The sequence below is a fragment of the Caloenas nicobarica genome, chromosome 3, assembly GCF_036013445.1.
Source record: "Caloenas nicobarica isolate bCalNic1 chromosome 3, bCalNic1.hap1, whole genome shotgun sequence".
NCBI lineage: Eukaryota > Metazoa > Chordata > Aves > Columbiformes > Columbidae > Caloenas > Caloenas nicobarica.
This window is the reverse complement of record NC_088247.1, coordinates 110782177-110795946: the sequence shown is the minus strand read 5'-3', so window position 1 is coordinate 110795946 and position 13770 is coordinate 110782177. Positions and strand designations below refer to the sequence as shown.

Here is a 13770-nt window from a genome sequence, read left to right as displayed (position 1 = left end):
AGCCTGGAGAAGAGAAGGTTCCAGGGAGACCTTATTGTGGCCTTTCAGTGCTTAAAAAGGACAGACTTCTTAGTAGGGCTTGTTGTGATAGGACAAGGGGTAATGGTGTTAAACTAAAGGAGAGGAGATTTAGACTAAATAAAAGGAAGACATTTTTTCCAATGAGGGTGGTGAAACACTGGTGCAGGTTGCCCAGATGTGGTAGATGCCCCATCCCTGGAAACATTCAAGGCCAGGCTGGACGGGGCTCTGAGCAACCTGATATGGTTGAAGATGTCCCTGCTCGTTGCAGGGGGGTTGGACTAGATGACCTTTGAAGGCCCCTTCCAACACAAGCTATTCTATGATTCCATTCTATGATTCTATAACATGAAGAGATCCAGGCTTGCATGTTGTCATTACGTGTCTGTGAAGCAGACAGGAAGTTTACCTCCTTCAGGATCACCACGTGGATCAGAGAGATGCATTCTGGCAGGTCCCTCAGGTAAGCAACATAGTAGTCCAGAAAATTATTCTTAGAAAAGAAAAAAAGAAAAGAAAAGAACAAAGAAACTTAAGAGAAATTTCTGGTCATAGAGCCAGTGAGAATGAAAAACTGTTGATTCCCCATGATTACTCCTGGGAGCTCATTAGTGCAGCAGAGCTGCGAACTGTGTGAAGCTTTCAGGGCTTGGGACTGCTCAAGAAAGGCTGTGTAATAAAATGTGTTCAGCTGTTGAGCAGAGTGTATACAGCTTTATAGCAGATGGGAAAGGTAGAGAGGCTGGAGAGCAAGAAACTTTTCGTATTTACGACTCTTAAAAATCATAAAGCATCAGATGAGTTTTTACACATCCTTCCAGGAGAGGTGCCAGTGCTCACCAGGGGCTGGGCAGACCTTTCCCCCTGAGAAGGAAGTGCTGTTTCACTTGGGGCTAGAAATCATACAGGATAACAGGTCTTTCCTTTTGCTTGTCGTAACTCCGAGCAAAGTATATTGGGGAAGAGGAACATAAGAAACACGCTCTTTTCACACCCTGACTGTAAGTACAAACATCTAAGCTGTCAAGGCTTATGTGTGGCTCCTGCAACCAAGTCTAGGTCTCTTGCATTTATTATAGGGTTGTGCTACGTGGCTGCATGCCCCCAGGTGGGTCTGGCATGTGGGCTCCCCAACCAAACAATTACTACAGCAAAGAGGCTACCATGCACTCTGCTTTACCGTGCACCGGGACTCTGCTCCAAGGAGGCTGGCTGAAAGGCCTTACCCAGTCACAGCTTCACAGCACAGCTCTTCTGCTGCAAGGTATCTTGGCCCACCTGTAGGCCATCATCATGAGTCACAGCAGAAGAGGCCAGAGAGGTCTGTAACATACCTCGTCGTTTGTTAACTTCAGGAAGATGTCTCCTAGGATCCCTTGTCGTGGCCAGCTCAGGACTCTCTCCTGTAGAGCGTGAAGTAAATCGACATGCTGCTGCACCAGGTACCGCAAAGAGCTGGGGAAGAAACTGAAGGGAGATGATATCAGGCTGGTTACACAGAGCATGTACTGCTGAAGCATGCTTTCGTGGGTGGTCAGCGCAGGCTTGCTTCAAACACAGGTATTATTAACTACTTTAATTGGAGTCCTGACTGCACCAGCAGGCCCTGTTGTAGCCGCTATGTACGTACGCAGGTACCCTCTCCAGGTTGGTTTTGTGGTGTTCTGAAGGTTTCTTAGGCTGACTCCCTAGTGCATTGTGTAGCTGACCAGAATCTGCAGAACTAAAAAGCCCAAGGCAATGCTGCTCTGGCCAGTGAAGCAGGACCATGGTCCTGAGCCATCCTATAGAGTGCTTGGAGGAGAGCTCCCTGTTCTGTATGTTGTCTGGTTTGTCAGGCCTGCTAACAAGCCAAACCTTTGATGCAGAGCTACTGCCTTTCTGTCATTTTATGCTGATTTCAACCAGAATCAGAATGAATATGTCAAATATAAAAATATTTTGCTAGATGAAAAGTTCCCAGGGAAAAAAAGTAAAAATAACAACTCACTTTGGACTATCATGCTTCAGTTTGAACTGTATATGTTATGTAAGTGCTTAAATGAGTGCACATCAACCCATGTAGCATATGTCCCACAGTGGGCTTCTGTCAAATGACTCCTTGGATGCGGGACTCCTAGGGACAGTGGAAAGAACCATAAAAACAGAGAGAGCTAGCAAGGACTGGGCTCCCCAAATGCATTTAGGAGCTGGGAACTCCCAGGCCAAAGCTGAGTGAATGAGGAGAGCTCCTAGGAGCTATTTCATCCTGAGGACTAAGACAGCCTGCCGCAGGGGATGGCCTTTGCAGAGAGCTGGGTTTAACTGCTAAGCTGGCTCAGTCCCACTGGTCTTGTATCTGTGTGTAAATACTTGTGTATGTCTGTACATATCGATACCTGACGGATGGCAGCCACTAGCCGGGAGCTTATGCCCGCGGCGGCTTTCAGAGCTGCAGCTGTGGACTGGGCGAAGCGGGCAGTGAAGGCACAAAGCTCTGTTCCCACTCAGGCAGGACGCATGCCAAAGAAGAGTAAGAGACTGATGGGGCTCAGAAAGAGACTGAAATGAAGTAGTAGTGAAATGGTTTGGGATGCAAGGTGGACAAGACGCAAGGACAGGCAAGAAAGTCTTTAATCACTGCAAAAACTTTCCGCTGCCTCCAATATTCAACTAGAAATAAGCTCTAAATGTTCAAAGATCTCTGTGTGGATGAAAGAAAAGTGGGGGAGAGGATGATGCAGAAAGAACATTGACTGAAGAAAACTCCCTAAAAAAGACAGCACACTAAATCAAATACCTTCTCTCTTTGGTGCTCCTTTTCACATCTGGCCCTTGCAATGTAGCCTTGATCTTCAGGATTAGGGAAAGGTTGATGACATATTTCCTTTCTGACTCCAGCAGCTCCAAAGCAATGTTCTGCCTTTTGGCTTCCAGAAGATAATGATTAAGTTAAAAAAAATAAGGAAATGCTGACCCCAAGGACAGCCTCACGTTATACTGGTGACATTAAATCATGAAAGGAGAAACTGTTGAAAAGTGACACCAATATCTTGCATTTGCATGTCTACTTTCCCCAAAATATAGAATTCTAGCCTGATGCTACAGCATGCCTCAGACACAACTGGAGACACTGTTTGCTAGAAAACTCCAAAGCAAATGTGTTTTCCCCTATGAATACCATTTTTTTTCTAAGAATAACAAAACAAGCAATCTAAGGCAAAACAATTCATACCAGGGATTCACACCCAGTTTCCTGCAGAATGAGAAGTTTTATTTTTTACCCACTTAGGCAACTACACTGTCACAATCCCATCAGTACTCTGAACCTGCCAGTTCTTGGAATGGAAAATGGGTGTCCTGGGTGCAGAGTGATTCTGTCAATGGCACAGACCAGCAAATGCAAAGTCTTAGAGACTGAGGCCCTGAGATACTACCCCCCCTAACAGGAGAAAATGGCTTGTGTGTTTCCCTCTGTAGAAGCTGATTCCTGACCAGCTCACACCAGATGTGAGTATAGCTTTAAGCATCTCTAGCCAGAGTTTTCCATTCTGTCCTTACCAGCCAAAGAGGGTTCACATATAATGTTGTCTGCTGAGCTGTATCTGATTTGGCCCTTGTCCTTCCCTCTCTCCGGTTGCTCTTTGGAAATGTATTCATCTCCCCAGTCCTTGGTGTCCTTGGGCTGTTTCCACACGGTTGAGGGCATATGCACTTTTGACTGCCCCTCTGTTGCCAATGAAGGTTTGAGGCTATCATCTGTGTCTGTGGTTGCTCCTGCAATGACAAACAGCTGTATGGATCTTGACATCTCAGTTGGCAGGTAATGCTACAGCAGGCAGCTAACCTGCGTTATCATCCGTTTGAAGTACTGGAAGGAGGGTTCAAAGCATTCTCTGTGCTTCACAAGGGCTGTAGCCTTGTAGTGTTAATTTACAAACAGAAATGCATTTGGTGAGCTCTTTGGCAGAACAATGTTTGCACTCTTCTGGCCTTCATTTTCAGGCCAAATAATGTCCAAAATTAGACACAAGTTAGAAAAAAAAAAACCCTGTATATTCCAAGTGTGCTTGCACTTCAGGGTTTTAGGACACTTCAGAACTCGGTAATATGACACTAATTGGCAGGTATTGTAGAAACAGAAAGTATTATAATAATTTGGATTAAAATGTCATTTTCAATAGATGTAAACTGTCATGGCTCTTAGAATTTTTGTTAGTTTGATGTAATTATACAATAGCAGTACTGATAGTCCGAGGCTATTAAATCACAGAGAACGTAGGGGAGGGTGCTGGTATGTTAGAGCCATTGGGCTGGAATTGCTTTAATGCAAATACTTTGAATTTGGGTTGCAATGAACCATTTTCCTTAGCTTTCGTGCTTTTTTTTCAAGTGTATTCAAGCAAACGAGCCATTCAGAACAGTGAGTGCTGCTAGTGAACAGTGCAAACATCTAATGGTTGTTCTCATGTGTCCTTTTGCTGGCCAGGATCCTTAGTGTCCTCTTACTCTACTCTTCTCCTACTTCTGGCCAATTTTTATTCTTGCCAGAAAAACTATTCTGTTATTATTCAGACATGTCTACAAGGAATCTGGAAGCTTACAGATGAACAAACAGCTCACCAGTTCTACTGGTGCGTAGTCACTGCAAAGACCATCTCTTCCCAAGTGGCAAAATGGTGCTCTCATTATTCTTTGCCGTATCAGTAAGCCTCATTTCTCCCTTTCTGCAAAGGCAGCAGCAGAAAGGCTTTCTCTGCCAAATATCAATCTTTTGCATTGTCTGTCAGGTGTTTGGCACTTCAGGGGATGCAGGTTTGCCCTCATATCTCAACTGCAAGTATGAAAATGAAGGTACATGGCAAAGTGAAAGACATTCCTGTAAAATGCATTCCCTGAAAGCATTTCTTCAGTGTAGTAAAGCAAGCACTCTAATTGAATCATTGTCCTACTGTTTTTTGACACTTTCATATTTTCCTACCTGGACCTGCTATGACTTTCACACCTCCTTCTCCCATTGGCATGATTCTGGTGTCAGACACTGTTGAAGAACAAAGGGAAACTTTACAAGAGGAAACAGCTGCTGAGCAGGCTTCCTCCTGCCAAGCCCAGTCAGTATGGTTAGATTCTCCAGTCTTTCCCATTTTTGCTATGGAAACACCCCTGTCAGATCCTCCACTAAGGAGGATCTTTACTGTTGCGGTCTTTGTTTCAGTAGCAGCTGCAGGTGAGCTAATGTGGAGGTCCCTGTTGTGCTTGGTGCTGTGAGGAATGTGAGCAGTCTTGGCTTGTCCTTGCTCAGTAGATGCACATTGGGTACAAGGCATCAAGCAGGCAGAACAAGAGGATGGAGGCTTGACACAGACACAGGGCTGCAGTTTTGGGTGGAAACGAGCTTATTGAAGAGTGGAGGAGTGAGACGACTGGAAAGAAAGGGACAGTGGGAGAAGTGAGTGAGAGAGGTGGATGTGCAAGAGGGATGTGAGGGAGAGGGCTAATATAGCACTTCAGAGTTGGGGCCATGACTGGCCAGATTCTGAGCAGAGCAGAAAACTGCACATGGTTTTCATCTAATCTCTGCCTTTGTTCACATTTTAAATGTATCTGGTTTTAATGTCTACTTATCTGAGCAGCAAGAGAGTGATAGACCAGTTTAGACCCCCAAATTTAATTATAGAAAAAAAGGCTCTGGTCTCTCATTTTCTTTGATTCCAGCCTTCACAGTGTTTTCCTGGTCAAGGTGTAACCCTAACACCATGGGCTAGCAGCTTCCATAGCTAACAAGGGGCAGTTATTCTCCTAGCAGCGTGTATATGCAAGGAGCAGTGACACCAGCAGCCTAGTGTGCTTATGTACCAACTCCCATGTCCTCTTGTCAAATCAGCCACTGGTTGAACTCTGAAAGGCACCAGGTGTTCTCTGTCAGCCCGGTCTCGGTGATCCTTTCCGTGCCTTGCTCCCTTACACAGAAACAAATCCACAGGTTGTAGCATTTTTATCAGGGACTCCTATGTGGCTCTTTCTGTGCCACTAGTGTTACATGGAAGAAGATCCAGCCTGCTTCCCTTTCCTTGGAGGAGGTAAGGAATGGCTTTTGGGACAGTGTCCACAGAGCAGCATCTACTGAATCCAGGCCAGCACTGAGGTTGCTACCCTGAGACACTGTGTCAAGGTGCGTGCACAGACCCAGGAGCAGTGCTGTCAAGGGGAGAAACCCCATTCTCTTTTTGTGCTGCTGGCACCTGGGGAAAATTTGGTTTCCTCTTACCCTAGTGGCCTTTTTCTGGAATTTTTTTCCTGAGGGAAGGCAATGTATTTGCATACTCTATTTCCTACCTTTTTCATAAGTCACGTTGTGTAAAAGACTTGTAAAATCTTCATTGATCAGCACAGGTTCTGGGAGGTTAATAGATCGAAATGGGCTACCCTGGAGAGGTGTAGGCACTGTCTGTGACCCATGATCATCCTTCTGTGCTCTTCTGTACAAATACAAAGAATGACACAGTTAGAAAGTATGAATGCTGCAGATGAAAATCCTACACTACAGTTGCGGCGGACACCAGGGTAAGTACAAGCACAGAGTCAGAAGTAGGACAACTCTGGCAGAGATCAGGAAAGGAGTTGGCTTTGATGGAGTTCATGAACAATGTTCTGGAAGTAACTTCCACTGGTTACAGGAGAAGATTATTTCTGGTCTGTTCTTTTTTCAGAGCATATTTCATCTAATTAAATGGCTTAATTAGCTAAGGGGCTAGCCTAGATTTGCAAAGTGTTTGCATCAAGGCAGCTGTATATCCATCATCAAAACTCTGTTTCCAGAAGGAGGCTAATCAGGGCCAAGGTGGATGAGCTGTCTGCGTCATCACAGAAACAGTGTGGCCCAGCAGTGTGCAAACATGCTCCTGCATGACCCTGCTCAGAGGAGAGGAGGCTGGTGACACAAAAGCAGAATATGACTGCACCATCAGGAGCGGGCTGAGTCCTGCAGGCTTGGAAGGGGAAACTGCAGTGCTGTTGTCTGGATGGGTGTGCATTAGCAATAGCTTGTGATAGTGAAGGCTCCTGACTTACAACAACATTCCTGCCCCAACATATCTCTAGCAGGTCTGTGTGTTTCACCAGGCCCTGGTTTCTCTGAGAGCTGCTGGGGCCATTTTGCTGTTGGAATCCCAGGGAACTGTTGGCGTTTTTCTGCTATGTTTGCTCTGTGGAGTGTTGGTCTGAAAGCCTGGGGTGAACTGAAGGTTAGAGCTTCTGATACACATGTCCAGCCAGGAAAAGACTAAGAAATTAAGCTATAAAGAAACGAACAAAATGGAGACCACTGCTAATTAGCACTTCTGGAGCCCTGGAGTTCAAGCCCTTACTTAGCTTTCACTTTCCGTGATTCCCGCCGCTTCTCTTGCTGCAGCTGCTCAATTTTCTGTTGCATTTCCTCCTGCTTGGCACTGATTTCTTCAATCATTGACTTTGCATCGCTGAGCTCCTCCTGAGAAAGAGGCAAAAGCACAGCATTCCCAGGGTGCCCATCAGCCTTATGTAGCACACCTTTGAATGCTGGCTGGTGTGCACTAGGGTTGCTTCAGGGTGCTGTGGAGAGTGGCTCTGTGATTAGACACTCTTCTTTTGTGTGTGTAATACATGCCATGCACAGCATAGCAATCCTTAACTCAACTACAGGAAACTCACCCAAGCAAGACGAATGTCACATGGGTAAGGCACTGGTGGGACACTGGTGGCTTCATCCACCACCGGTTGAAAGCACTGGGAGTGTTTCTCTCCGCAGTTCTCCAGCGTGTGCATTCACATGTTGCACTTGGTTCAGGTCCCAGACTGATCACACGCATGTATAAGCTTGGCCAGTCAGGCCTTGGAGCTGCCTTTTTAGCCTGGTTTCCTAGGGAAATGTAACCTCCCTGTCGGCACATCCTCCCTCAGGCAGTTCCAAATAAGCTTTACTCAGATGTAGAGCTTCTGATGCATGAATTTCCTGCAGGTTTCATCAACATGAGCAGGAGAATGGAGGAGAGGGGAGAGACTGAAGAGTTTCTTGTAAATTAAAGTAGAGGGATTTTCCCCAAGTGAGGAAGTGGCTTTGCTGGGAGCTTGACATTTGGACAGCCAATATGGGCATGAAGCAGAGGGAGAGCAGCCTTTGCCCTGTTGCTTGCACAATTCTTTGTATCTGGATTTTAAAACCCCCTTTTCCCCCATAACAATGTCGTGGATAACCCTGCCTCTGATTGCTTTGAGACCTCTGCCATGTGTCCTTACGTTTCTTGGTGTCTCCCTTGCTTATCTGGGACCACAGGGCACCTTTTGCCCCATGCCATCCGTCTCGCCCTGTCACAGGGTCAGTAATGGGCTTTTCCAGTAAGCAGCACTCTTGAACTTCGCAAGCTATTATTGACTCAGCAAAAGCCCATGGGGAAAATTTACCATAAAAACAATAAAACAGTTCCTCTGCCTGCCTCCTCACAGGCAGTCATCCAGTTTCTGCATGGAGATGCTGACTGGTTTAAAGTGTACATCAAGCCTTCTTGCTAGGCTCTCTCTCCAGTCCTTTGTCTTTGTTCTCCTGGGCCAGGTCAAACCAGGCACCACTTCCTCCCAGCTGTGTGGGAATGCAACTTCAAAAGGTTTTAGGGTTTTGTGCTAATTCCCTCTCTGGTTCCTGCAGGAAATGCAGGAGACCTGACCCAGGGAGAGGCATGGCCCAGTGGCAGCCTGTGAACAGCCCATATGCTCATTGCACCTGCAGCCCAAACCAAGGGTTGCCTGTGCCCAGGGTAGCTCACAGCACCGCCCCATGGCCTGTCGAGAAGGCTAAACTGGCCAGGGCCTGAGTTGTGTTTGGGGTGGAGTAGTCGAGGGAGACATAAAGCCAAAAGAAGTGCAGCAGGTACATCTGAAACAATTGCCAGCTCATTTCCTTTGCAAGGAGGAAGGATTGATGGAGACAGGGGACTGCCCCATGCCACCCAAGATATGCAGCCCCCACGCAGGTCACACTCCTACCTTGAAAGTATTGAGGGAATTCTTCATCTCAGCCACTTTCTCTTCCATGGCACAGCGGCAGCTCTTGACCTTCTCCTCCAGGGCATACTCACCATGCTGGATTCGCGACAGCTCCTGCATCGCTTCCGTGAAACCCGCCTTCAACTCAGAGGCTAATGCCTGCAACTAGAGGAACCACAAACATGGTGGGTTCAGTCCCTCCTCCCAGATACAGGTGCCTGTGTCACCCATGGTTTAGAGTGGCATGAAAGCTCAGTGTAACCCATCCTGTAAAGTGTTGTCCTCTTTCTCCTCCTCCTCCTGTCATGGCTGGGAGACACTGGGGGGAGGTTCAGCCCTGTGCTGCAGCCTCAGTACAGGGCAAGAGATATTTGTCTTGGGCAGTCAATGTTGCCCTTTTTAGACTCAAAGTTTTTCCAGGCTCCTTGGCAGTTTGCAGCCTGTCAGTCTGTAGAAGTAGAGGACAGCCTGAAACATGCCAAGATGGTTTGCAATAACAGTAGCCAGACTATAAATCCCCAAAGCAGCTGAAAAATCAAGAACATGTCTGGTTTTGAGCAAATCCTCCTCCCCACATGGTCATGGGGCCAGTGCTCTCCTCAGGCAGGTCTAACATCTCCTTGCTCTCCAAGGGCTGTGGAGAAGCTCTGTTCTTGGTCAGCAGGCCCGTTCCAGGGAAGGAGGCAGTTCTTTAACTCATGGTGGGGAGGGAGTGGGAGGTTTTCCATTGACATACAGCAACACTGCACCCACTTTCCCTGTTTTTTGTCCCTAGAGGCCCTGGCACTGCTGGAAGAGCTCACAACCTGAGCTGGAGGCAGCTGGTTGAGAGCCAGGCAAAGCAGGAGGCAGACTAGGGCGAGCCAGGCTGGCATTGTGAGCAGACAAGGCAGGTGTGGAGGTGGGCACGGAGGGGAGTCAGACAGCTTGCGGAGAGCTAGGTGGGGTCACCCTCTTCAGGGACAGCTTGGGCCAATGACCCTGAACTCCATCTCCACAGCTTTGAGCAAGATGCTGTTTCTGCCTGCACAAAGCCCACGGTGAGGTCACGGCCCAAGGTGCTTTGGTACCAGTGGTTTTTACCTTTACAACAGAAATTCGGCCTAACATCAGGTTATAAACTGAGTCCAAAACTGGAGCACTGATGGTAAGAGGACAGCCACCCCGGGGAACTCAGGCGCTTGAGTCCTGTAAATGGAGCAGAGATGGCTTCCGATACCTCAGGGCAATGGCATGCACCATCCTCCTCTGATCAAGACTGGCAGTGTCTTTACAGAGGACATCTGTCTGACATCCCCACTCCTACCCAAGTGCCTACCCCACAGTCCCCGGTCTGGTCTGGCTGGACACAGGTTCCCAGGGCTGCCTGGGTAGGAGGAGCGGGACTGACAGGAGTGACAGGGCAGGGGGGAGCAGGAGGCGGAGGACTTCTTCCCTCCTCAGGCAGTCAACCCTGACTCTCCAAGCCAGCTGGAGCTCCAGACCCCCGATTCAACCCCTTCACCCACCCTTCCTCACCACAGCAGACACCTTCCTATGACACTCCTGTGTCACAGGAATTGTCAGTCCGTGACCTCTGAGTGTAGCCTGAAGGGTTAGAGGGGCTGCTTGGAGCCATGGCTGCTAGAGGAGGCAATGACCATACTACTTCTGATATCTCAGCCTAGAGGGGGTGAGCCAGATGGTCTTAGCATCATCAGACATGCTAACATCCATGCCTGGAGAAGTAGGGGGATATAAAGTACTGCACCTGTGCAAAATGTTAATATTCCCATCCCTGCGCACAGGTGCTTGCCACACTTCCACACTGAGCTGACATTGCCAAAGCACTTTCCTCCAAGTGAAAACAGGTGATTCATCACATCTGTCCCTTCAACTGAAATATGCTACTCTATTCTACCCTAGACTACCCTGTGCTATCCATTTTAGAGATCTGCTTCAGGATGGACATGTCACAGCCTCAAGTCTTGCTAGCAATGGTGCAGTCTGGAAGCTGGCCTTGGGGATAACCATGTCTGGGGAGAAAAAGCCCAAAATGAAGCCGTATCCTCCTTGGATGCTTCCAGAAAGGGGTAAACTAGACAGATTCTTTGTGAAGGGTACAGGGATGGGAATCTTTAGTCATTGTTGATCTAAAGGTTTCAGAGTCAAAAACTGCTAGATGTCAGCAAAAAGGGATCACTGCAGAGACTTTGGTGTCCGTGTGCACTGAAATGCTCTGCGAAAGTGGAGTTCAGGCAGCCAAAAGAAAGATTTGGACTAGAGGCTGGACTAAAATACCCTCTGCGTCTAAAAGCAGACAGCCACTTGTTATTTTGGGGTTCACTGATGGCCAGTCTCTTCTTTTGCAGTCACACTGCTAGCTTGGTTTCGTTGTGTATCCTTCCCAGGGCTGCAGGCTCCAGCTTGGCTGTGTCCTGCCCAGTACATCCTTCCTCTGCCCCGTGCAGCTTGCAGTGGCTATTTCAGACACTGAAATGCGTCTTAACACTCTCATTTCCCTTTGTTGCTGCTTTATGGATGAAAGCAGACAGCAACACCAATCAGCCACATCTGCCAGGGCTTGTATGGCTGGACCTGAAGTGCTGAACCCCCTAGAACTCCCTTCTCTGCTGCCTTCTGTGCTCAGAGCATAGAAAAGAACACAAACAGCCTTGTGACACAATGCAAGTTTGATCCAAAATTGAGTGGAGTGGTACAGGAACAACACATTATCTTTGAAATCCTGTCAAGCACAGTGTAGTGCTTGGTTTTAATTTGAGCTCATTTCTAACAACAAGCTGTAGAAAACCATCCTTTAAATCCCATGGGCTGTTACAATAAATGGAAGCCATTGAAACATCAGCTCCTGCTTACGTCTTGCCCAAGTGATTATGCCTACAGAACCGGAGAGACATTTCACAGGTTTGTGAACCCCTGGAAAGTGAAGCCAATTCAGTATTTCTAAAGTTTCTGAAATGCAACACATACCAAAAGAGACAGATTTTATACTATCATGGAAACGTGGTGAAAGTTTAACTGTTATGTGTTGCCCTGGCTCACTGATTCATGGGAATAAATACAGTTGAAGAAGAACACACCTGACAACTGAAATTGAACTACCTAATGCCTAGAGGATAAATGAATCTGTATGATCACAGATAGTCCTTAAAACCTGTCCAAGAACTGTTAAAAAAAACCTTTAAGGCATCTAAATAATTTAGTATGAGGTATACATTTCAGCCTCCACCTGTCTTTGGAGTATGGCCCTCAAACCCAACAAAGCAATGCAGTGAGAGAACCAGCACCACGCATCTCTAACAGATTATGTCTTTCTTGGGGGCCATGGCTCTCATTTTACCTGCTGCCCTGGTGTTTTTCAGCTCTGTGTCGAAAAACCATGCAAGTAAAATCTCTAACAAGACCAAGTAACTGCAGTGTGCTCTGTGGGTAGCTGGCCATGGGGAAATGAAAGATTCTCTTCCCCTCTTTTCACGACTGATTAACAGGACACTGAGAAGTCACTTGTGACTCTTTCTTGTCCTCCAGCCCAATGGGAATAAGAACTCTGTCAAAGTCCACCTGAAGAGGGGAGCAAGCATTTCCCAACATGGAGGGGGGAACTGCGACCACATAGAGGAAGTAATGGTGGCTAGAGGGGACGAGAAGGGTGAGATCAGAAGACATAAAAGGAGCATTTCTCAGCCTGGTTTTGACTTTACTTTGCAGAAGTTGAGCTGTTTAAATATATATATAAAACAGCTGTGAAATCACCTTCACTGAGCTATTCACTACTGTCTCATCTTCTGTACTGTGCCCAAAGGGTGGACAGGACCGTTGCTGCTTTCAGGACCAGAGGCAGCAAAATTGCAGAGCCTCCTCATCCTCTCTCAGTGGGTGCCAGGAATTTGAGCCTTTTGCAAAAGACAGTGACCATCCCTGCAACCTAAAGGTTTCTTCAGAATTTGAGGCAGCCCAGGAGGATGGCTTATGGAAGGAAGGGCTGGGATGGAAAGCAGAGGGCAGAGCCTTGGTGAGCTGAGTTTACTGGCGTGGCTGCCACTGGGTGAGAAGGAACCCTTGCTTCCATGAGTAGCTGTGGCCCCATGTATGTCCCCAGGCACTAGCCAGGCTGTCCAGGGCTCTGTGTCTCCAAAGAGTTAGCTATTTACATCTACCATCCTTGGCAGCTGCTTTAGGTACTTACACCAGAACAGGCCCTGCTCTCAGGGACATTGAGCTGAAGCCTGTCAAAACCAGTAGAAAACAGACTCACGATGAAGAAACACCACACAGGAAGAATTCTGCTCTTATAAGTAAATCCTAGAAAAGAGCAAAACCTTCTGTGGCCATGAAGGAGTGCTGTCTGTGTTACTTCCTCCATCTTATCTACTGTCCATTACTTTGCACATATTCTCATGTGGCTAATCTGAAGAAGCAAATAAATGTTGTCACCCAAAACAGGGCTGCCTGAAGACACTGCCTGAAACTGGTCTGTCACAAAGTCCAGCACTTGCCACTAATCCTGAATCTGATCTTTTTGAGCTGCATGATGTATACTTTTAACACAGAACAACTGATTTCTAGCACAGCTACCAACTCCTGTGTTTAAGGGCAGCACTTCTACAGCCAAATGTTAGGAAGGCTTGCAATGCCGCACAGCAAGGGAAGAAACAGACTTGTGCTGACTTACAGTGGTAGAGAACCTGGCTCTAGGAGTATATCCAGTATTTATATTCCTAGGCACAGATGGCAGGAATAAAGGCAGAGCAG

At 47.2% G+C, this 13770-nt stretch overlaps 1 protein-coding gene across 1 annotated transcript in view; it reads right to left on the bottom strand.

Moving 5' to 3' along the window:
* Nucleotides 1-13770, bottom strand: part of ARHGEF33 (Rho guanine nucleotide exchange factor 33) — a 36965-nt gene that overhangs the window by 6871 nt on the left and 16324 nt on the right. Inside the window, exons 3-10 of the mRNA XM_065632362.1 lie at nucleotides 9019-9183; nucleotides 7368-7489; nucleotides 6337-6479; nucleotides 4982-5041; nucleotides 3562-3777; nucleotides 2801-2930; nucleotides 1356-1488; nucleotides 431-514 (exon numbers count right to left, since the gene is read on the bottom strand). Coding sequence (XP_065488434.1) covers nucleotides 431-514; nucleotides 1356-1488; nucleotides 2801-2930; nucleotides 3562-3777; nucleotides 4982-5041; nucleotides 6337-6479; nucleotides 7368-7489; nucleotides 9019-9183 — 1053 coding nt within the window. The remainder of the gene's footprint in view (nucleotides 1-430; nucleotides 515-1355; nucleotides 1489-2800; nucleotides 2931-3561; nucleotides 3778-4981; nucleotides 5042-6336; nucleotides 6480-7367; nucleotides 7490-9018; nucleotides 9184-13770) is intronic.